Source organism: Gossypium arboreum, chromosome 11 (genome assembly GCF_025698485.1).
Source record: "Gossypium arboreum isolate Shixiya-1 chromosome 11, ASM2569848v2, whole genome shotgun sequence".
Classification (NCBI taxonomy): domain Eukaryota; kingdom Viridiplantae; phylum Streptophyta; class Magnoliopsida; order Malvales; family Malvaceae; genus Gossypium; species Gossypium arboreum.
The window spans coordinates 133,880,564-133,904,112 of NC_069080.1; the positions used below are offsets into that span (position 1 = coordinate 133,880,564).

The following is a 23,549-nucleotide window of genomic DNA, read 5'->3' on the forward strand; positions in this document are numbered from 1 at the left end:
ATGCAAGAAGACGTGGGTTCGAGTGCACTAAAGTGCATTATCCTCCTATTTATGGGTTGGGGAGGGATTATGGGTAGTTCCTAAGCATTGTGTCCATAAAAGTTTAGTTTACTTTTTCTTTTTGTTTTATATTTCCTTTAAAATGACGAAATTATAAATTAATAAATGATAAATTTATGTTTTAATCTCTCAAAATTGATAATTAAATTCGGTCTCCACTAAAAAAATTCTAGATTCACCCATAATTGGTGTCACGGATTAATTGGACACCATGTCAATTATAAAATTATTAAAATATCCTCTCATATACAAATTAAGTTATACTTATGAGAATATTTTTGTCTTTTTCGATAAAACTAAATTAATAAAAAATTGATCATAATGAAATTTAAACTCGAATACCATGATGCACCATTAACTTTACCATTGTAACCAAAACATCAATTAATTTTTATATAAATTTTAATAAATATATTTATTATATATTTTTCACTTACATCATAAATGTGCCATAAATCTAATATTAACTAGAATAAATATAAATTAAAAAATCAATAAAATTATAGCCAACTTCTAATCCTATCTTCCCTTTTTTACACAATATTCAGCCCTTCCTCGAAACATATCAATCGAGCTAAGACTCAATCGGTAACATAAAATTACATAAATTAATAATATAATTTAACATCCATAATAATAATAATAATAATAATAATGTAATAATTAAATAAAAGTTAAAATCAGTCGTTAAGGTTTGGTGGGTGTGGAGAATAATATCTTATAGTTTCTTCCCTTTTGCGTGCATTTTTCTGCTTAGTAATCAAACACCAAATAAAATAACGTATAATAAATTAATAGAATAAATCAAATTGATTAAAAATAATAATTAAAGTTTATGTTAATATAAATAATTGTTTTGTGAGGGAGGTTTCGTCTCAAGTGAAGCAACAGAGAGAATTTAGGGAAATGAAACATTGGGTGAACGCCACGTGTTATATTAGTCTTAAAATTGTTGTAATTTAGTTGCTGACGTGCAAAGTAAATAGATAAATAAGATGGAAAAAAAGGTGGCAAAAAGGCTGCCTTCTTTTACAAGGGAAACTCAATGTTAGAAAAGGGTTCAACTTTTGGGTACGTATTATTATTATATTTAAATTACTTTTTAAGTCATTAAATTATTAATATGTTTATATCTTAGTCACTTAATTATAAAAATAAAAAAAGAGAATTTTTATTGGTGTAGGCAGTGCTAATAGAGAAAGTTATATCGTAACAATTTTAATAACCCAATGACTTAAATGAAATCTTTCAAATAGTTTAATGATCATTTTGTAATTTTTAAAGTTAAGTGACTAAAACGTAAACTTACTAATAGTTTAATGACCTTAGGTGTATTTTACCCTATTATTATATTAGTTCCTAAACTGCCTTATATGGAATTTTGTATGTCAAATTGTTGTTTTGCTTTTATTTTTCTTGATGAAAACGTGGGCTAGAACAAAATAAAAATAATTTATAAATTATGAATAAAATAAAAATAATTTATAAATTATGTATTGAAATAAATATGATTAATGATACAAAATAAATCTAACGACCTCTTAATTCTCATGTCTGAGATGATTGGATTTATTTTAATTTTAATTTTTAGATTTCATCTAAATTTATTATGAATTAAATTAGATATATTTTTAATTATTATTAGTTTGATAGTGTATTATAATGTTTCGTTTTAATTATTATTAATCGAATGTATTAAGAATAATTGTAAAGCTAATTATATTTATAATCAAGGATGTTTGAATTGGATTAGGCCGAGCGATTGGATTGAGAACCGTTTGGGGTATTAATTTGGAGAAAGTCATTAGATTGGTTAATTTGGGAATCAATACGGACTGGTTGAACCAAATAAAAAATCAGTTAAACCAAGCAATTGAATTAGATTTTTTTTTAAATTTTTAATGATTTATTTCATCAAACAGTTAATTGAGTCTTAAACTGGCATGAGCATTGTTGTCAATGCAAGAGGACGTGGGTTCAAGTGCGCTGAAACGCATTATCCTCCTATTTATGAGTTGGGAAGAGGTTATAAGTAATTCTATATATTGTATCAAATGCCAATCAGTAAAACAAAGTTGAAAAATGTCAAAAAAAATACAATGACTAAATTTCGGGTTTGAGCATAGAAAAATAGGGTCCAAAATCATAATTTGACCCATTCATTCATCTTTATAGATAAGGATACAAGAGTAATTTTCTTTTTTATAATACCATGAAAATGCATGTCAAGATGGTATCATGTTACACAAACACTTCCTTTGCACTCTAAGCTTTTTTTGTCTTTAGTTCCCTAAACAAACCTAAATTCCCCACACTATATAAACAAGTCCCCTCATTCACTTACATTCCCAAGGGCCTAACCATATCCCATTACTCACAGCTCTTTTCCCGTCAACAGTTCCGTAAAGGTTTCCAAATCTTTTTTCTATTTGATGAACAAACTCTTTGTGGTGATGATAATGATGATGATGATATAGTGTAATTATTCTTTTTGTGTGTGTTTTGTAGGGATGATGGCGAGACCGCCTAGCGGTAACGACGAAAACGGGGTTAAAAAAGGGCCGTGGACACCCGAAGAAGACCGGATTCTCATCGATTACATTCAAAAACATGGTCATGGAAGTTGGAGAGCACTTCCCAATTTAGCTGGTTTAAATAGGTGTGGGAAAAGTTGTAGGCTAAGATGGACTAATTATCTTAGGCCTGATATCAAAAGAGGCAAATTTTCTGATGAAGAAGAACAAACCATTATCAACCTTCATGCAGTCCTTGGCAATAAGTAAACCCTCTTTCGAGCTAACATCTGCTATGTCTTCAATCACGATATATATGTTATTCTAACACTGTAACTACACAGGTGGTCGGCAATAGCGACCCACTTACCTGGAAGAACCGATAACGAGATCAAAAACTTCTGGAACACGCATATGAGGAAGAAGCTTCTTCAAATGGGGATCGATCCCGTGACGCATAGACCGAGAACCGATCATCTGAACATTCTAGCTAGCTTGCCACAGTTACTCGCAGCTGCCAACTTTAATAACATGAATAATCTATTAGATGTCAATGCTATTAACAGGCTTCAATTAGATGCTGCAACACTAGCCAAACTCCATTTGTTACACAACATGCTTCAAATCCTAGGCACACCAGCAATAAATGCAATGGATTTTCTATCCGGACCCACTTTCCGGGATCATCAGTTATCTCATCTTCAACCGACTACCGGTGAATATCAGCCCTCGAATTTGATCGAAGCTTCTCAAAATACGCATCCATTGAAAGATTTGAAATTCAGTTCCTATATCAACAATGATCGATTCGCTTCTTCTTATTCTTCTTCTTCTTCTTCATTGTTTGTTGCTAATAATAATATTCCGAGTTCGAGTATTCCTCAGCTTCCGGCATTGATTCCGGCATCACCAGAACATCGACCGGCGGTTGTCGAAAACAACAAGATTAATAACCCAAATGAGATTTCTAATCCTTCATCTACTTCAACTACCTTTGAAGCTTGGGGAGATTTAATGGATGATGAAGCAAGTGATTCTTATTGGAGAGACATTATAGAGTAAGTGCACTACTTCTTTTTTTTCTTTTTGTCTTTAATGCATTGCCTACCTCATTATTACACAAATAAATTATGTTAATAAGGGTTACTCATAACCCAAATTTAATCAAAGTTTAATATGATTATCGATACAATAAATTTTAGAATCGAATTATTAATCAAAATCTGATTCAAAACTGGCTTTATATATATTATTCGAAATATACATTATGTTTTATTTATTAATTTATGATTTTTTTTTCTTAAATTGCAGCCAGGCATCATCACAATCATGGCCCATCTCTTAGTTAAGTGGAGCTTTCGGGTTGATATATTATAATTAGTATTTCATTAGATTTAAATAGAATGAACATAAAAATTGCAGGCTAGATGCCATTGTATAAAGAAAATAAATTATAAAGTATTACTATATAGTATATACTGTGTAGTACCAACATGGATTTTATTTATATACATATATATACATAGACTTTCTTTTTCTTTTCCTTAATAAATATTCCCATGGTTTGCGTCATTAAATTTACAACCTTTTTTTTTTTTTTCTGAGAATAAGAACAATTACGTACATATCATAGAATTATATGGAAAAGAAAAAACGCCTTTTGCTTTATCTGCTTCAAGAGGAACTAGAGTTTTCTTTGGAGGGAAATCAAAAGTTTGCTAGTCTTCTCTATTGGCAGAAGCCAACTTTGTTAAACAATTCGTAATTTGATTGTCCTCTCTAAAGATGTATCGCGTGAGCCATTGGCCTTCTTAAAACAAAATACGTTATATTTGTCTGATCGAAGCTGAGTTTGCTGTGTTGGAGGTGCTTCTTTGTATGATTTTGGCAACTTCCAATAATCATAATTATTATATATTTTATATCGTAATGATAAAATATAAAATAAGTAAATCCCAAATTATAACTTATTAAACAAATTTTTCACGAAAATAATCCGAATTTAAATCATCGTCATAAAAAAAGAAAAAAAAGGTTAATTTTAAAGATTTTGCAAATTCATTGAATAGTTGTTAATTATACGAAAGAAGGAAAAAGTGGACGAATAAAAAACAAGTTAGTTGTAGATTGTATTGTACACGAAATTGGCTGAAAATAACCCTTTTCTATCTAATTAGGAAAGGGTTTGACCTTTTATTGTATTAATATTCACATATTTACCCAAAAGATCTAATTCTTTTAGAAAAATTATGAATATATATAAATATTAAATTTGGTTTTACGAATCAATTAAATATTAATTTAATTAAAAATTATTAAAATATTTTTTATATTTTATATAAAAATTAATAAAGTTTCACTTATAATAAGATTTTAACTCGTAAAATAATTGATTTTAAACCTTAATTTAATTTTATTATTTTAACTAAAATTGGTTTTTATATCAAATGAGAGTTTTAAGATGTATTAAAAATGGCGATTGAGTCTCAGCTTATTTAACTGTTAAAGAAGAATTATGAATAATTTTAAGTATTTTATAAAAAACATTTTAAATAATTTTTAAAAATGCTAACTTATTGCAAAAAGTAATAAAAAAATTATAAAAGCATTGTTTACTAAACTATGACATAGCAAAATCTTCCTCATTATAATTTTTTTAAAGTCAAAATTATTCGTTACTCATTAGGTAAGACTATACTTCCTAGAGCTTACTAGAAGTTAATTGATGTGCAATGTTTTAAAGATTATCTCTTATTATTTTATATATTTACTTTTAATTGAATGCATTGCTTTTGCTTAATTTGAAAAACAAAATTGATTGGAAATGTTAATCAATGTCACTAATATCAGGGAGAAGGTGGAGATAAAATATAAATTAATAGAGGATCAAAATTAAAATTTTATGTTAAAAAAGTTAAATTGAATTTTTTAAACAATTTTATTATAAGTTCGATCACATTTTTTTAAATACAATATCTAGAAATACTGATAGCTTCTCCTCAATTCATAAATAGGTGAATAATGTATTTCAAAGCACTTAAACTCATATAAAAGTAAAAAATAAAGTCAAAAGGAGGGGAATTTATTATTATTATTATTATTATTATTATTATTATTATTATTGTTATTATTCATTGAATTAAGTAAAAGTATTGTATTAAATAGAAAAATCATTTTTGAAATTACAATTAAATAATCATTCACTAGTTCCAATAAATCTATGCCATGAATCCTAAGAACTATGCTTTACCTTCTGTCAATTAATGAATTGTGTTGCAATAGTAATGTTGTGAAAAAAAATGTTACCTATATATTATGAAGGGTTTAATAATTTCAAACATAAGATTAATTGTATATTTATTTGCCTTAACATTGAAGGGAAATATGGAAAAACAAAAATGATATAATCATAAGCTAATAACCGATTGAGTTTTAGTTCAATTGACATGAACATTATTGTCAATGCAGGAAGACATAAGTTCAAGTGCGTTCAAGCGGATTATCCTCCATGAGTTGAAGAGAGGCTATGGATAATTCTAAGCATTATGTCAAAAAGAACCAATATGATCAAAATCTATAATGAGTTTATTCAAAAAATAATAATAAACTAATAGTAACGTTTTTAACTTCACAAGTGAAATTATAATACCGCTATGTATCGAATAAATTTTTTTTTCGAAATAGAATTGAAGAAATCCCTAATTACAAGCTAACCTTGTGGAGGGAGGGACTTAGATGATAAATTTAGTAGGTATCCTATTTGACCTTTAAAAAACAACTAACTCTACCTACTTTGCCAAATATGTTGATTGTTATTTAATTAACATTTCTAAATCACAAAATTTTAAATTAAAAAAAAACCAAGTTCCTTTTAACCTTTCTTTTTCAATCGAAATTTTAATTTTAGAATTTAGTTTTTTTTATTTCTAGAAATTTAGTCCCTATACTTTTAGATTTCAAAATTCAAGTCCAATTATTAACGTTATTAAATTTATTTTATTAAATTCAGGTTCATTACAATATTTTTTTAGTTACATAACTATCAAGTGAGTATTTTAATTTCAAAATGTCACACCAATAAATTTAACAAAAAAATTAACAATGTTTACAATTGGACCTGAATTTTGAAATTTGAAAAGTAGGATTGAATTCCTAAAAATAAAAGTATAAGGACTAAATTCTAAATTTATGAAGGGTACAGAGATCTATGACATATTTTAACCAATTTACATCTAACTTTTTATTTTCCTTTTGTATTATCTTTTTATTATAAAATGAGGTTCACGACATGAATTTATTTATACTTATAGCTCTCAACTTTTCTTATTGTTCCCATTAATCCATTCGTAAAATTTTGTTTAATTGTTACATATATATCTTTGGGCTGAGTTTGGGTAGAAATTTGAGCCCATATTTCTAGGGGGTCGAGTTTGGGTAAAGAAAATAAATATAAACTAGAATTTCTATCAATCGTGTATACACGTAGAAGTCACAAATAAAGAACAAAATTGTGTTTAAAAATAACATACAATAAATAATGAAAATATTAGTTTGAAACTAATTAATAATAACACATGAAATATGTACAATATTAAAATATTTTAAAAATAAATTGTTTATCTTTCGTTGTCATCAATCTTAAGTCGATGTCGAGCTAGCTTATAACACCAACTTAATCAAATACATTATTAATATATATATATACACAAATGATAGAAGTAATAAAGTGTACATAATAAAATAAAATGTTAAAAAATTAGTTGGGTAGGAAATTAAAGGTTTTACTAATGTAAGTTCAAATCCCTATTATATGCTTATTTTTATTATTTTTAAATAAAAAGACTAAAATATCCTCGAATAATATAATTTATTTTAATTACGAAAGGGTATGTTCATAATTTCTATAACCAAGTTGGTGATCTGGTTGAGGGTGACACTAACTCAATTAAGAGCTTAAATATTAATATAGATGTCTTGTATGAGTTTGACTCAATCCGGCCCATTTTATGAAACCTTAATTCAAACTCTAATATTGTTATCTGCAACTTTCCATAACATAATACATAATCAATGTCGTTTAAAAAAGTAACACATGCCCGTAACATTTAATAAAAAAATTGTGATATGGTGTTACACATATTTCGATTTTGATATGGTGTTACATGAGAGTCCAACATGAAGAAGTTTTAGGGTTCCAAATTGCCGGAAGTAAAAACTTTTGATCTTTTATTCCATGAGCATTGAAGCTTCCACCAGTGTGGGCATCAATATGGACCTTTCCGGGGTTTCCCGGGAAAGCGCCACTTCCGAAGATGGCTTTGCAAGCCGTGCCGACACCGATCGAATTCTTAGGAAGTCCATCGTAGAAGCCGGTGTTTAAAGGGTTAGTGACCGTATCGGCCAACGTTGTCGCCAAGGCAATCACCATCGCATCAGCTGCCTTGTCCAGGTTTGGTGGTTGTAGGAAGAAAATGGATTTTGGACCGGAATCAATTTGGATGAAAGGCCATTCACATTTTCTAGGGCACTCGAGTTCTGGATTCCCGAGTATGATGTATGGTGTGATGTTACCTGTCATTTTAAAATAGTGAACAAGTTAAGTAATAAATTTATCGATGAAGATATTTGTGGGTTGGGTTAGGTTGCAACCTCAAAATATTCATATCTCTTACTCAACCTCATTTGAACCGACCCATGTAACTTATTTCACTGATTAAAAATTATATTTAATAATTAGCTTTAAATAAAAAAAAATATCAATTCAGAAAATGGATATATTAGAGGTAATAGCCATGTCCATCACAAATATTAATTCAAATATCTGAATCCACAATAACCTGAATCCGAACAAATAAAAGAACCTAAATCAGATATCCTCGAATATTTGAAAGAGTCGGAAGCTTACCGACGATCCCATTATAGGCACATGTTTTAGTGCAAACTCCTTCCATATTAACATCCTTTGCAGTAATTATAATGGGAAGCATGTTTTTCGCTTCCTTTGTGTGCTCTTTCACAATTTTTGTAATAAAATCACCAATGGTCAAATTCCTCCCATACTTATAGGAAGTATCATTGATTTGTTTAGCCACATTCACAATGATTTTAGGGACTTTATCATGTTTAGCTCCGGGCAACATGGCTTGGTAGCTTTCCACCATTTTCCACCACTTTGTGACTTGAGGTTGGAGGTTGAAATTGCCATCGGTGTTCAACGATTTTAAAAAACTGGCGATGGCTTCTTTTTTGTTGAGAGATACGTTGCCGTACCAAATGAGGGCTACGTTGATGGTTTCGATGAGGATAGGGCCACCGTGGTAGACGATTTTCGCTCGTGTTAGGATAGAATGTCTGGTCAGTTGGCCATTATTTAGGGAAGGAAGGAAGGAGATGGAGAAGAGGGCAAGAGAGATGATTCGGATCGGAAAAGAAGACATTTTCGCCATCAATTTTAAAATGAATTCTTAAAAAAATTGAATGGAATTGAGATTAAGATATCTAATTAAGAATAAAAAATCGAATATCTAAATATGATAAGCTTAATTCAAGGAATTAAATGTTGGGTTGATCTTTAGAATTTTCTTAAGATAAAAAAACATGTTATCAATGGTAAATTAATTTCGAACACTTCAATTTTACTATTGAGTGGATATCCTTAAATTCCGAATATTTTATGTTCCTTATATTATAAATATATTTCAATTAAATATTGGTATTATGGGCTCTTTATAGATTTAGTTTCTTTCTAATCCCTATATTCTCTTTTAAGTGTGCATTTTTTCACCATATATACACCTAAATATTTTTTACCCCACAATTTTGTAAAGAAAAGATAAAATAATAATAATAATAATAATATTTGTTCAACTATACTAAAAATGCCAAATTATGACATGTTTAATAGATATTGATTACTTCACTGTTAAATGGTCACAAAATATTGACCGCAAAATTAGGGTAAACTACTCATTAATCACTCTAAATAGAGATCATTCTTATTTTGGTCACCCAAAGACAATATGTGAAAATGCATCATTAGTTTTTCCTGTTACCATTTAACCGTGGAATGACCAATTTGATCAATTTCTTTTCAAAGAGTGATCAAATTAACCAAAAAACAATTTGAAATAACAAAAAAAGGAACAACCACTACTTAAGAGTGACTAATGGGGTAATTAACCCTAAATTATTTGATAAAATTAACGGGAAAAAATTACCTTTGGAGTTTGGCATAAATATACATTTCAAAGAGTTGAGAATTAGAAATAATCCACAAAGAAAACGCATAAAACAGGGACTTTCCACAGAATTTGACCAAAAAAATTAACACTCAAAAACTAGAAGATTAATTATAAATATTTAACTTCAGAAGAAAAACGGAAATTAGAATTACATATGTAATATTTACAAACAATCTTGAAATAATATGTACATTATTTTTTATGCCACAAACAAAATTTTAACACCAAATAAATAAGTTCTAGAGCAAGGGAAAATGGGAAGAATTACATATCTGTAGTCTGTACTGTGTTTACATTTTCCAGGTCTTGGGAACTAACAGCATATCCTTCTACTGTTACACAAGCATCAATGAACCAAAAGCTTCATTAACTTACAATGCAGTGAAAAAAAGAAACCAACAGTTGTATTGTTATGTAAAGAAGACAAATCCCGACTTTGAGATGAATATTAAGGATATTGATAGGTGGTTCAAGAGACTCTTGCTACAATCTATCACGATAATGCATTTTATTGTTTGATCATGTTTGAAAGACTGCAACAAGTTTCTCTAACTCAAGGACACCTTTTCTGTACAAAATACTTCAAACCAGAATCTAAGAAAAGTATAAAAGCAAAAAATTTCCTAGGGCAATTTACCTATGGTAATTAGATGAACACAGTAGAAGTATCATAAGGCTCTTGTATTAAGTCAGATTGCATTTTGCCCCTTCTACTAAAAAAAGGGGCAAATTAGTCCTTATACGTTAAATCAAAGAGCAAGTCGGTTCTTTCTGTTAAAAATTTCGTCCATTTGTACTGTTAAAAACTGGTATAGTTGATGGAATAACCAGACAGTGGCAAGTGGCATGCCACGTGTACCTCATACTGTTGTACAAGGACAGTTTTTAATAATAGAAATGGATGAAAATTTTAATAAAATGACCGATTAGTTTTTTTATCTAACATACAAAAACTAATTTGCTCATTTTTTGAGTAGAAGGGACAAAATGCAATTCAACTTCTAGTACAGGGGCCTCATGGTACTTTTACCTATATAACAGAAAGAATAGCTACTATAAATCGATGTATAAATTAGAATGGAAAACAAAATGTTCAACTCATCTAATGAAATATGTGATGACTGCATCATTTTAGGTAAACTTTACCTTAAATCATTGGAAGTCAAAGAACATTAGCAGTCAGGAAGCGGTGATTAGCAACAGCTTCTGCTATTGGCCGTTTTCGAAAGTCGGGATTCAGCATTGCCTGCAACGAGATGAAAATTTGTTAGAGCCAAATTGCGAATAAAGACGAAAGGTAACCTGGCTGTGAACCCCCTCCATGTAAAAGAACCCATATCATATATACTAGCCTGTAAAAAAGTTCAATAAAATTAAGACATTTACACCAGGTACTATCTGGTTATTAATCTCCTCTACTTGCTAACACCTTCCTTGACCATGTTTTAGGCAAATTAACATTCCTACCGGTCATAAGAAAGATGAAAATATGTAATAAAACTTTCATATTGCAACTTACCTGAAGTAATTCCCAACCAGCAGCATCACCCAGATCTAGAAATTTGACAGCTTCTAACAACCGGTCATCTGCCAAACAATACCTGCACAGAACAAGTGAAACAAAGGATAAAATTTGAACACTGATTATACTAGCTGGCTAAAATGAAAATTTGAAACCCATTTCCAATTTCTCACAAGATATATCGAGTAAATGAGAGATAATCATTTTATTTTCCTTCAAAGGTGTCCAATAGAACCTACACCTAGCAGAAACTTCTAAACTTTTACTTCAGAAAAATTAGAAAAGAAAAGTGCAACCAATTTTCGCAGTGTAAATAAAAAAAAAAAAGTTCTTTCAACTTTTATATGTGACAGCTTCCTGTTTCAAGTCATTAAGGAGAAGATCAGTTTTTACGGTTTATAGAACTTTCGAAGGCTGTCAACAATATATTAGGTAGAAGTACCATAGAAACTCCCGTACTATAAGTCAGACTGCATATTACCCCCCTTTACTCGAAAATTGGGGAAATTAGTCATTGTACACTAAATCAAAGAGTAAATTGGTTCTATTAAAAACTGGTTCCTATATGTTAGCATGAGGTACATGTGGCACATCACATGTAATTGTTTGATTATTTCGTCAACTTCGCCAGTTTTTAACAGTAGAAATTGATGAAATTTTTAACAGAAAGAATCAGTTTACTCTTTAATCAAACGTACGAGTACTAAATTGCCCTTTTTTAAAAAATGAGGCAAAATGCAATTTGACTCAAAGTACTAGAGCTTCCACGGTAGTTTTACCCAATATATTATGTATAGGCACTAAACACTGCATTGTCCTATAAACTGGATTGTATTATGATCATATGATTAAAAAAAAAGGAACAATATGCCCCTCAGTACAATCAGTACTTGTTTTGAAGATTTGAAAGGCTTACTCTCTTGTAGCCATGACATCAAGTTTGAAAGTGCTTTCCAAAAGCCGCTAGCAATACATGAAACCACAATTAGTTTGGTCAGAGAACTGCTCTTCTTTTTGGGGGAGGATGCTTACGTACAATGGGCCGAACCAAAACATTTTAAAAGGAAATGCTGATATAGTTGCTTACTTGCAATGAAAGGCCATCCATGATCCCTGCTTCACAAAATGGAACAAAAGCCAAGTATGCAAAAAGAAGACCTGCTTCGTAGCTGTCTAGAGACAACAAAAGAATTAATTTCTGGTATAAACAGCCAATAAGGAGTAGCTAGAAATCAAAACATTACATGTCATCCGCAATTCCGAAGGATCTTCTCTCCATAGGTGTAAATGCACCGGCAGATGATGCCCTTCTCCAAAGATCCTCTGAGAATGTGCTAGGACCTTCTTCCAAAGATGAAAAGCTATAAAGCAAAATGCCATATCATTGGATATGAATAATACTATGTTGAAAAATTAGAGCAGTTCCAAGCAATATTTAATGGTGTGTTTCCCTTTTTTTGGGAGAATACTCTAATTAGCAAAAAAGGGAACCAAGATGTATTTCTATATCTTTTAAATAGATGATATTATACCTGCTCATGTAAAGGATCCTTAACCTTATTCTCAACAAGATTGGTATCTTTTTTGCACCCTTCATAAGTGTCATCTTATAGCTTTTCGGTCAAACAGCCAATCATTGTGATATCATGCAAAAGGGGCTTAATCTAAAATATTCAAAATTTCTGTAAAAACTATGTCCCTTCTGGCATTATATCACTTCTGGTAGCACACAATGATTTTGCGATGGCCATCTAGAAGAAGAGCTAAACAACAACATAGCAGTACCTGATGTCAACAGAAAAGGCTAGATCTCGAAGCTTTGGAACCAAATAAACGGCATCTCTTTCTACTATTGTACTGCCATCATTCAGTGAAAAGTTTGATTAAACTTCGAAGTGAACAGAGTAAACTGATTGTCTTTTAAGGAGGACAAACAAATCCAGACTTCAAAAGAAAATGGTCAAAAAATAACAACATATACTTGAGTATAACAGAAGCCGGTCCAAGACTCTGGTGTAATCTTTCATGATTATGCATGTAGGCTAAACCATTCATAGCACCCTGAAATAGCCTAATGACAAAGTATGTTCTGCGCTTAAATGCTTGCTCTTGCTCAAAAGGATTCCAAGGCTTTTCTTGTAGAGAACGGGCTCTTGATATTTTCTCACTAGTTGCTTTTGCAAAGTCAGCCGCACTATATTTACCATTGTCACGGAAGGCTAGCCACTGTACAGAACAAAGCTACATCATTTGTAAAATTACTTAAAACAAAAAGCAACTTGACTACTCACATATAGTTGATATGAAATGACAGACCTGCTCTCCTGTTTTTGTCTCAAATCCACCAAGAAGTAATAGAAGATTCTTACATATACCTTCGGAACTGCTCTGTTAAAAAGGTGCATAATCAAGATAAATCAGTACCATTCTTTTGTAATTGTCAAAAGAAACACAAATTTACTTTTGTAATTGGTTGAAATTTATTGTTGCACTTCATTTTACCTGGAGGAAAGCATGGGCATTGAGTTCATTGGCCGCCATCATATCAGCCTCAATACCGGCAGCTCGTTGTCCTGGATAAACCTTCATAGCCAATGGTTTTTGTAAAGTAAATAAAACTAACTAAATGGTTAACAACACCAAATGTAGTCTAAGAGCCTAATTTGTGACTCGGTTTAGATTGCATTTTCTTTCTTTGCGGTTCTTTGTAATGGTAGATGAGCTAATACTAGAGAAAATTTAGTAGACAAGCTCAACCTCCAATCATTTAAACTCCACATAATTATACCATGGTACATTAATTCAAAAGCAACTCCCTGCGACAAGTTATTGACATCCTTTCTTTCTATTTGAAACTGGAGAATCCTAATAACTTGGCCCAGCAAAATTTTACCTATGAAGAACTCTAAGGCGTAATCAGGATTGAAATTTAAAATAGATGTTAACTATGTCACATACTTACATTTTTCTTCTACGTCGTGAAAATATGGATGTTAAAATAGGTGATTCTTGAGGAAAATATATAAATAATATCACCTTAAAGATCACTGGTGTGCCTTTAAATGGACCCTGAGCTATTCTTCCTTCATAAAGCCTGCAGATGGACTGCCATGAATAACATCAGTAGGAAGATGGAAAAGATTCTGCAAGTTTCATCAACGGTAGCAAACATATTTATTGTGTAGATGTGCATGCATTTATCCATGGAAATGCACCTGATTTTTACACTCCCTTCTCCAACATCTTGAACTCTCAATTGCCCCAAATCTCCAGATGAAAATTCAAGATCAGCCCCTGACTGGAACCCTGAATAGCTGGAAAATAAAAAATTAAACCATTTTCCATGTCATATTTCAATAAGAGTTGTATCCAAATCCAGAATTTAACAGAAAGTACTAATAACACTTTCCAGTTGCAGATTCAAAACCTCATTTAGTCCCCGAAAAACACAAAAGGGAAATAAATAAAGAAAGAATACACTTTTGAGAATGAGCAGAGCTTAAAGTTCCTTTACTATATACCTGCAAGGCTAATTAACAAATATATCTAACACAATGAGGTTCACACTTCAGATAAGTAACTGAAGGTCATCTCCAAGGTTTGAACATGCATTCTCAAGGTGAGAATGCAATGTGCCTCATCACTGCACTCAAAACTTAGTTACTAATAAACCCCAACTTGTCATACCTCAAACAAAATTAATATTTATCATTTTTCCCATACTTTCTTGGAAAAAACACACACATATACACACGAAGTCCAAATTTTCTATTCTTTTGTTGTCTTTTCTTAGTTTCCCAGAAAATATAACCCATTGACTAATGCTTAGTACCTAAAAATGATCAAATAACAGAACCCCAAAACACTAAACATCCACACCCAAATGCCTGAAAATTACAGAATGAAAAAACCGAATTTACCTAGTAACATTCATGAAACCATAGCTACCAATTAGTCTCCCAACTTCGAATGAGTCAGGACTGGTAATAAGACTCGCTGTACAGAGTGAACTCGACCGAGTTCGACTACTCACCCAGGTGCTCAATCGCGGTTTTTTCGAAAGGAAAAAACTGGGTTTTTTAGAAAGGGAAAAAGGAAGAGAAGTAGAACAAGAGAAGAAGCAATGGGGTGTGGTAAAGGTCATGGCTTGTTGGGTTTTCACCTTATTAAAGACTCTTCTTTTTAACTGAAAAAAAGTTTGTATAAAGAAAGAGGTAATGAACCTGGAAATGGCGGGGCAAAACGATAAGATTCTTTTTTTTTCTTTTTTTGGGGGTTAACATTAAACCATATTACTCATCTTTTTTTTTAATATTTTTTTTGGTAAAAAAAGTTAATATAACTTTTAGTCCCTAAACTTATCAATTAATTTCACTTTGGTACATATTTTTTTTGTCGACTTTTGTAACTGATCTTGACAATTAGGTCTATTTTAGTTCTTTGAATTTGAAAAATATAAAATTTTGATGACGTGATATTCTTTAACATTATCAAATCTAGATAAATTCTAAGTTCAAGGACAAAGACAATGACAAAGGGTTGGTAAAGCCCCAACGCCTAAAATGTGAAATTCATGAACCTTTAAATTTTATAAAATTTTAATTTAATAAATGGTAAAATTATACTTTAACCTCTAAAAATAATAAAATTGTGGTTTAGTTTAGCTTTCATAAAAATATACGATTTAATTCTAGCCTATTCAAAAAAATCCTAGTTTCAACCCTGTACGAGAATCTAAATGAAATTAATTTTAAGTTCTAGTACTAAAATGGACTTAATTGTCAAATTCAAAGACTAAAAGTTATATTGACCAATTAGATAATTTTGATGATTTTACTATCTATACAACTATATATAAAAGGAAGGTGGCGTTACTTATATAACACGTGTAATAATTTTTTAATATGAGAAGATAATAACTAAGTTTTAATACTAATTACTCTAGTTTTTATGGCTAAATTTCAGTTTTGATCCTTATATATTACTCAGATTTCGAGAAGATAATTGCTAAATTTCAATTCTAATCATTTAAATTTTTATGGTTAAATTTTAATTTTGATCCCTATATTTCACTCAAATCTATAACCCTACCCCTAAGGCCTTCCTGACATGACACATGACAAATTTTTTTTGGACATGACAAGATAATGGCTAAATTTCAATTCTAATCCTCTAATGTTTATGGTTAAATTTCAGTTTAATCCTTATATTTTATTCAAATTTGAGATTTAATCTTTATACTTTACTTTTAACATAAATTAGTACTTACATTTTTATAATATCATTGGTTAATCTAAATACTTTATTTTGATTAAAATGCTAATGTGAATTTTTAAAATTGTTAATACTATTAAAATTCTCTATTAAATTCGTAAATTACAATGTTATTTTTTGTTACATGGATATCAATTAAGTATTTGTTTTTCAAGTTTCAAAATGTCACACTAACAAATTTACCAAAAGAATTTTAATGGTGTTTACAAACGAACCTAAATTTTCAAATTCGAAAAGTAGAAGAACAAAATTCTCGAAAATAAAAGTATGAATATTAAATTCTAAATTTAGGAAGACTTTGAGCATTTTGTAACATTTAAAATTTTACTCTATAATTTAGCAAAAAATAAATAATTAACCCATCGCTAAGCGTGAGTGAAAACCATACTAGTTTTCATATAATAACCTCCTTTCAATATCAAAATACATTATTTTGTTCTTATTTAAAATAATATTAGAATATCACTAGCTTTCAAAAACAATAGATTAATGTTTTCATCATAAGTGTAAACTATAATCAAAGTTACTAAATTATTAGTAAATTTTTGTTTTAGTCACTCGACATCAAAAAGTTACAAAATAATGATTGAACTATTCAAACTTTTATTTACTAATAGTTTAATAACCTTAAGTGTAATTTACCGTTTTAATTTCTAAGGTTCACTTTCAAAATTTGCATCCATAACCAAACCAAGAAGAGCTGAATTTCAATATCCTTATCAATAAACCACTTGATCATGTTAAAAGAATATTATAAGAATATGTAAAAATAAAATAAATTATTAGGGTATATAAATATATGGAAAAAAACACAAATATAAATATATAAAATTTTATCTTAGCTAAGTAAATTAATTCAAAAAAATATTCAAAATTATTTTCTTTACTAATTATTTAGTGTAATGGTAAGTCACATTGCATTTCTAAGGGGAGACGTTAGTTTGAACATTGGAGTCAACATTATTAGGAGAGACAATTACGAACCTTAAATATAGACTGTAAAACAGACTTGAAAAAATAATATTTTTTTTTACTTTTTTTTCTTTTAGATATTCTCCATGTCTGTTTTATGATTAATTGTTGGAACTGTTTTTTGGTTCATGGGAATGGCCCCACGTTTTGTTGCCCACTACTTTCACACATTTGTTTGTGTGATAGTGGGACATGTAGTTGATGAGTTTTTATAGAGAACCACTACTATAAATACCAACTTAGCTTAAGGTCCCTAAACATTAAAAAATCAAAAAACAAAAATATTCCATCTAGTGTTTTTAATTTTTCATACAGTTAAATTTGACGTCCTCGTTGGTGGTTTGACGTGCTTGCCAATGGTGTCACAACATTTAGATTTTGGCATTTGGTTCAGACAATGACTGGAGGTATTTACGTTCTATCTTTTTCCCTGCTCTATATTGTAAATCATTATTTATGCTAACATTTATGTATGAAGTTTGTGATTCCTCCAACAATATTATCTCCAAGTTTCAAACTTACGTCTCTTCTTAAAAATACAATGTACCTTCCCATTATCTAATACTTACTGATATTATTTTTCTTTAATAATATAATTTATCTCAACTAACCTCAATTTAAATTTTAATCACACTACATATGTGTCAGAATAAGCCAACTTCTCAATCTTTAATTAAGAGATCTCATGCAATAGGTATTGCTTTAATAGTAGGTAGGTTACAATCAATATTATAATTGTTTATGATATTAAATAATTAAATATATAATTATTATATTTAGTTAATATAATTTAATAAAAATATAAATAGAAAAAAATTATTTGGTAGATTATTGACATTTTTATTATATATTAAATATAAATAAAAATTTTAATTATTATTTAATCGAAATGTAATTCTAGTTTTATTATTTAATACAAATATAATTTTAATAATTTAAAGTTTTTATTATATTTACATATATTTTAATCTAATGCCTTTTAAGACCATTTTAATCTTAGTAAACATATAAATAAATATGCTAAGTTGGCAAAATTGATACAAAGTATTAACAATATTAATTATTAGATTATAATTTTGGGGAGATATCCATTTACATCAATGTAAAACTAACATGTTTTTACACGCTTTCATAACTTTTTCTATGATTGATGTTTTAACAATTCAACCGTTAAGTTTATCAACATAATTATATTTATCATGCATGTAAAATTTTGAATGATCCAATATCTCTATTATATCGATCTGAAATATTGTTTATATTAATATATATTTAATTGTTGAAGTTTTGCTTTACATAAAACAAATAGCTAATATAATTTTCTTTACTTTAAACTTGACTTGCATAATCTTCATGAATGAAACATGAAATATAACAATTGGATTTTTAAATGTCAATAATTGAAAAAGTTACAAAAGAGTTTTAAACGGTGTTAGTTCTACTCAGATAAATGAATCCTTTCCCAAAATTTTTAAATAAAAAGTAAGAAAATTTAATTTTATGGAACTTAAATCTTGAACTTTACCAAAATACAAGAATACACAACATATTTTGACATTTTTAGAAAGACTAACTATGGTTTAGTCCATCTACTATGCTAAAATTAGAGATTTAATCTCTATTTTTAAATTGTCATTATTTGATCCTTTACTTTTATAATGTTATATTGATATATCTAAATTAATAACATCATTGTTTGTTATCGTTAAAGTGGTTATGTGAAATTTTTTTATTGATAATCTATTATACAATTAGGGTTACATGAAAATCGATCAACTATGTTCAACTAATAATAAATTTACATATTGATCGAATCTTAAATTTGCTTTTTTTTTTAAAATCTATGACGTCACTTTAAAGACAATAACCAATGCTTTTTACAAGCATCAAAAGAGATTAAGTCTAAAACCATATAAGCATGAAGGGAGTGTGAGGTAAGTGGTTGAGGCACCACATAAGCATGTCCCAACAATTACGTAATTAACAATGTTTCCCTTTATAACACCACCCGAAAAAATTCCCATGAAAAATTTACTCATATCATCACCCCCAAATGACCATCAAGCTGATGGCAACTCACACAATACTCACAATGTTTGCTCTTCTAATGGCAGCACAATCCAAATCAATATCTTCAACGAACCTTCCACCAAAGGACGATCAAGATCTCCGTCTTGCCATGGAAGAGATGCAAAAAGCCAATTACTTCACATTTGTAATGTTGCTCAACATGTTGCCCCTTGACCCAAAGTTCCTTGCTAACGTAACTTTTTTAATGCCCAATGATCGGATGTTGTCAAAAACGGTAATCCCAGATAACGCGGTTTCCAGCTTCTTGCATCGTCATTCAATCCCTTCACCATTGATTTTCGAGCATCTTTTATATATCCCGACGGGTTCGGTTCTTCCCAGTTTAATGCCGGAGTACTTGATGAATGTCTCGAATGGCGGTGGTCGAAGAACTTTTGTCCTCAACAATGTTAAAATCATTAGCCCGAATATATGTACTGTCGGGTCGTCCATCCGGTGCCATGGTATCGATGGGGTGTTAAACCCTGAAAGTAATATATCTCTACATACTTGCTCTAACACCATGGTTCCTGTACCACCACCACCTTCTCTGGTGGCCCCATCACCTTTATTGCCACCACCACCTCCATCACCAGTCCCATTTTTTTCTTCCCCTGAAGATGATTTTCCGGTGCCTGCCCCATTACCGGCTGATAGTAGCCAACATATTTCTGGGTCTTCAAAGTTATCATTAGGTAGAAAAATGTTGAAATCAATGGCTACCATTTTGGTACCACTAATGATTGGTGTTTCCATTTGAAAAGTTGATAAGTATTTGGTGAAATTGTTGGCAATAGTTTTAAGATTAAATGTTTGAAAATTAATGCATATGTATGTGAGCAATATTCTAGTAAACCTTATTTCAATTTATTGTGTATTTTTTTTATAATAACTTGTATGAGTTATCTCGAGTTAGTAGAGGAACTAATTAGACATATATAATTAGACCTCAAATAATTTATAATTAAGTTTTGGCTTTCCACTTATTAATTACAACTTATTTAATTACAAAGTCATTTCATTATAGTACCATGGCTAAACTCTCATTTATTATATATCATTATGAAACCTACTTATTAAGTGTTCATCCAATAACCTTGTCTTAAGTATTTTACACTCATGGGATATCATTAATCTCTTTGGGACAAAATTTTTCCTCTCAATATGATCGTTTTTATCTCATGGTTTCCATTACATCTTCCGATATGAAAAAGTCAATTAGTAACACATAGTAATTAAATAATTTGTCTTATGCCAAATGACCCATAATCACGTTCCTTTTTCATCAATCATGTAATACCAATGGGATGATACTATTGACTCTTATAAGGTTACAATTCTACTATTATGGAATGATACTACATCATGCAAAAGTACATCATGCAAAAGTCATATACCCAACGTACGAGCTTTCAGTTCCTTATCTATTTGACTTAAACTTTTACTACATCAAAGTATATGAGTCACGCATATATAGTTCATCATTCACTCAGGATTAAGGTATGCCACACTATGAATGTCATAAGTGAATAAATTCATAAATGGATTCAAGATGAATTCAAATTAGATTCTATCTGATGTATTGTTAGTCCAGATAAAGACATCTATGTCTCTATCTTCTGGGAGTCATTCACTCCGATGTCCAAGACAAAACATCTCCCTAATTGGATTTGATAGATGTCACAATAATTTTTCAATTGATTTTCTCAATGTCGATTAGATTAAGAGCTGTTTAGATTATTTACTAATACAAGTTGTCTTATCACATTATGATCCGACGCATAATACAACTTAGTATATTTAAATATTAGATAATCAATGAGCCAATATTTGTTTACATTTTACTTTATATGCAAAAACTGTTGAGAAAAAATACAAATAATTTAATATATTATGGGATTTTATTTAAACCAAGTTGTTCGAAAAATTACAAATATAAAATGACTAATATACTAAACATAAGGCACTTGATCCTAACACATACACCTCAATGATCAAAATTAGATGAAGTTTAATTATAGGAAGAACCTTACACCTCTACTGAGTAGCCACCGCATGACACCCAAGCACCCAACAGAGGAAACCAATATGAAGTCCTAGATAACAAGGGCTAGAGAAGGAAGTTCTCAAATACATTACTGCAAGTTTCAAAATCTTTATGCTTAATTGGAAAATATTTGACTTGAGTGTCAGAGTGCACATTAAGAAAAATCTTCGACATCTTCTAACTAGTGTTTGCCTTGCAAGTTTGTTGGCCACTGATATGAAAGCTTGAACCAAAGAGATCTTCACCACCCAGAAGGCCTCCTAACTAGAAGAATCCTACCAAGGGATCATCTCCAAATGAGTTTTTACCCACAAAGAACTCCACCAAAGGAACATCACTAAAGGAGTCCTCATTTTGGAGAACTCCACCTAAAGAAGCACCATTAAAAGAGTCTTCACTAAAGAGACTTTTGTCATCGTAAAGACCACCATTAAAATATGTCATCACCTAGAAAATTTTCGCTAAAGATACAACATCCCTGAGTCCTACATCACCATAAAACTTACACTATAGTAAACTTTACCGAGGGGATCTATACCATTATGAAGACCTTCACAAGACTGAGACCTCTCCAAAGAGCACATTATTTACCATGGTCACCATAGTCTCTACATAACGACCAACGATAAGGCATCGATCTACCACGGTACAATGGTCCTCGTACCATGGCCATATTGATCACCAATGTGAACCACTCCTACTGGTCCTTTTCACCTCGAGTATCATGGTGACTCATGCCTAATAGCTTTTTCCAACTTGGTCATCACGACCTCCTCACCTCAATAACCCATGTCAAAAAGCTCATTCTCCCTCTATAACAAGACCACCATGATTACCACAAGCATTGTGGTTCCCTTGCCTCTTAGGCTTACTTCTAAATATCCCTTTTGCACCCATTTACTGTGGCTACCATTATTACCATAAAACCAATTCACCTCGGTGATGCCTACCCATCATGATCATTGTTAATTTACATACACTATTAAGGCCTTTTAGTCTAATATCTCTCATTGTTGTGGTTTAAGAATATTTAAATGAGTGGCTTATCTTTGTATTTACTTTCAAAGAATTTAGAGGTAAGACAATGACTAGAGCTTTAGTATTGATTAGTCATGCATGTTAGACTATTAGGAAAGTAGGTGTCAAGTTGTGTTTCAAAAGAAAGAGTTAAAACCAAGTAACAAGAAAAATTCAGAAGGTAATAGCTATATTGGAAATGGAAGAAGAATGTTGATAGGTAAGAGGTTTGTGATGGAATTATGGTCAACATTGGAAGTGGATTGGGTGAAAGTGAATTATATTGAAGCTTATAATGAGAAAAATAAAATTGTTGGGATACAAATGGTGATAAGGAATTGTAAGTACACTTATTGGTGTCATTTTTGAAAGGTATCTATTCAAAAGAGCTTGAAAGCAAAAGCTATATGTGAAGAAATAGCTCTAGCGAATCAAAAGTGCAAAAAAGTGATTGTTGAGATATAAAATACTATGGTACACTCAACAATCGTATGAGGAGGGTAAGTAAGTACATTGGCAAATGACCTAAAACTGAATAGTAAGTATGCATAAAAAGTTTGAAAACTTATATTTTTGAAAAGTAAACTTGAAATCTAACTTGTTTGCGAATTGAGTAGGAGATGAATATGTCAAATTTCGTTAATCAACCTCTATCATATTTCGTGAATATCTTGAATAAGAATAACCTTCTCGCACCCAAATAAACAATAACTTTATTAGTTACTAAATACCGAGAGTCATGAGTGAAAAATCATATACTAGGTCATAAGATGTAAGTTGTACTTGTTTGAATGATGTACATGTATTGACTATTCTTTGCAATATAGTATATG

At 30.3% G+C, this 23,549-nt stretch overlaps 4 protein-coding genes across 6 annotated transcripts; 2 read left to right on the forward strand and 2 right to left on the reverse strand.

The window, feature by feature from the left end:
- Positions 1-2,408: 2,408 nt before the first annotated feature.
- On the forward strand, positions 2,409-4,144 carry LOC108471843 (transcription factor MYB53). Its single transcript, XM_017773397.2, has 4 exons — positions 2,409-2,468; positions 2,569-2,839; positions 2,918-3,631; positions 3,885-4,144. Exons 2-4 carry the CDS (start codon positions 2,571-2,573, stop codon positions 3,916-3,918), a joined length of 1,017 nt encoding a protein of 338 aa, XP_017628886.2. The 5' UTR covers positions 2,409-2,468; positions 2,569-2,570; the 3' UTR covers positions 3,919-4,144.
- A 3,431-nt stretch (positions 4,145-7,575) lies between these two features.
- Positions 7,576-9,172, reverse strand: LOC108471842 (protein EXORDIUM-like 6). Its single transcript, XM_017773396.2, has 2 exons — positions 8,479-9,172; positions 7,576-8,144 (listed from the first exon to the last, which is right to left on the reverse strand). Exons 1-2 carry the CDS (start codon positions 9,017-9,019, stop codon positions 7,732-7,734), a joined length of 954 nt encoding a protein of 317 aa, XP_017628885.2. The 5' UTR covers positions 9,020-9,172; the 3' UTR covers positions 7,576-7,731.
- Positions 9,173-9,918: 746 nt separating this feature from the next.
- On the reverse strand, positions 9,919-15,601 carry LOC108471033 (uncharacterized). Of its 3 annotated transcripts, none has more exons than XM_017772598.2 (13): positions 15,257-15,601; positions 14,552-14,650; positions 14,373-14,430; positions 13,839-13,919; positions 13,653-13,724; positions 13,318-13,562; positions 13,122-13,193; positions 12,581-12,697; positions 12,424-12,505; positions 12,253-12,299; positions 11,334-11,415; positions 10,961-11,060; positions 9,919-10,143 (listed from the first exon to the last, which is right to left on the reverse strand). In XM_017772598.2, the coding sequence occupies exons 1-12, from the start codon at positions 15,478-15,480 to the stop codon at positions 10,977-10,979; spliced, it is 1,263 nt and encodes a 420-aa protein (XP_017628087.1). In that variant the 5' UTR covers positions 15,481-15,601; the 3' UTR covers positions 9,919-10,143; positions 10,961-10,976. The 3 variants fall into 3 exon arrangements, 2 of the variants coding, with proteins under 2 accessions (XP_017628087.1, XP_017628085.1); XM_017772596.2 differs by having other exon boundaries at positions 9,919-10,146; XR_008274377.1 differs by lacking the exons at positions 9,919-10,143; positions 10,961-11,060 and having other exon boundaries at positions 12,424-12,509.
- A 4,073-nt stretch (positions 15,602-19,674) lies between these two features.
- LOC108471841 (FAS1 domain-containing protein SELMODRAFT_448915-like) lies at positions 19,675-20,412 on the forward strand. The gene has a single exon (XM_017773395.1). It carries the CDS (start codon positions 19,675-19,677, stop codon positions 20,410-20,412), a length of 738 nt encoding a protein of 245 aa, XP_017628884.1.
- The last annotated feature ends 3,137 nt before the right edge of the window (positions 20,413-23,549 follow it).

Bases quoted from the DNA above. Each gene is read 5' to 3' on its own strand.
- LOC108471843 (XM_017773397.2), top strand. From the start codon at position 2,571: ATGATGGCGAGACCGCCTAGCGGTAACGACGAAAACGGGGTTAAAAAA. The intron at 2,840-2,917 runs GTAAACCCTCTT...GTAACTACACAG, and splicing joins CATGCAGTCCTTGGCAATAA to GTGGTCGGCAATAGCGACCC. The intron at 3,632-3,884 runs GTAAGTGCACTA...CTTAAATTGCAG, and splicing joins TATTGGAGAGACATTATAGA to CCAGGCATCATCACAATCAT.
- LOC108471842 (XM_017773396.2), bottom strand. From the start codon at position 9,019: ATGGCGAAAATGTCTTCTTTTCCGATCCGAATCATCTCTCTTGCCCTC. The intron at 8,145-8,478 runs GTAAGCTTCCGA...TTAAAATGACAG, and splicing joins TGCCTATAATGGGATCGTCG to GTAACATCACACCATACATC.
- LOC108471033 (XM_017772598.2), bottom strand. From the start codon at position 15,480: ATGACCTTTACCACACCCCATTGCTTCTTCTCTTGTTCTACTTCTCTT. The intron at 12,698-13,121 runs GTACTGCTATGT...TTTGCTTTATAG, and splicing joins GCCTTTTCTGTTGACATCAG to CTTTTCATCTTTGGAAGAAG. The intron at 11,061-11,333 runs GTAAGTTGCAAT...ATCTCGTTGCAG, and splicing joins CTGGTTGGGAATTACTTCAG to GCAATGCTGAATCCCGACTT.
- LOC108471841 (XM_017773395.1), top strand. From the start codon at position 19,675: ATGTTTGCTCTTCTAATGGCAGCACAATCCAAATCAATATCTTCAACG.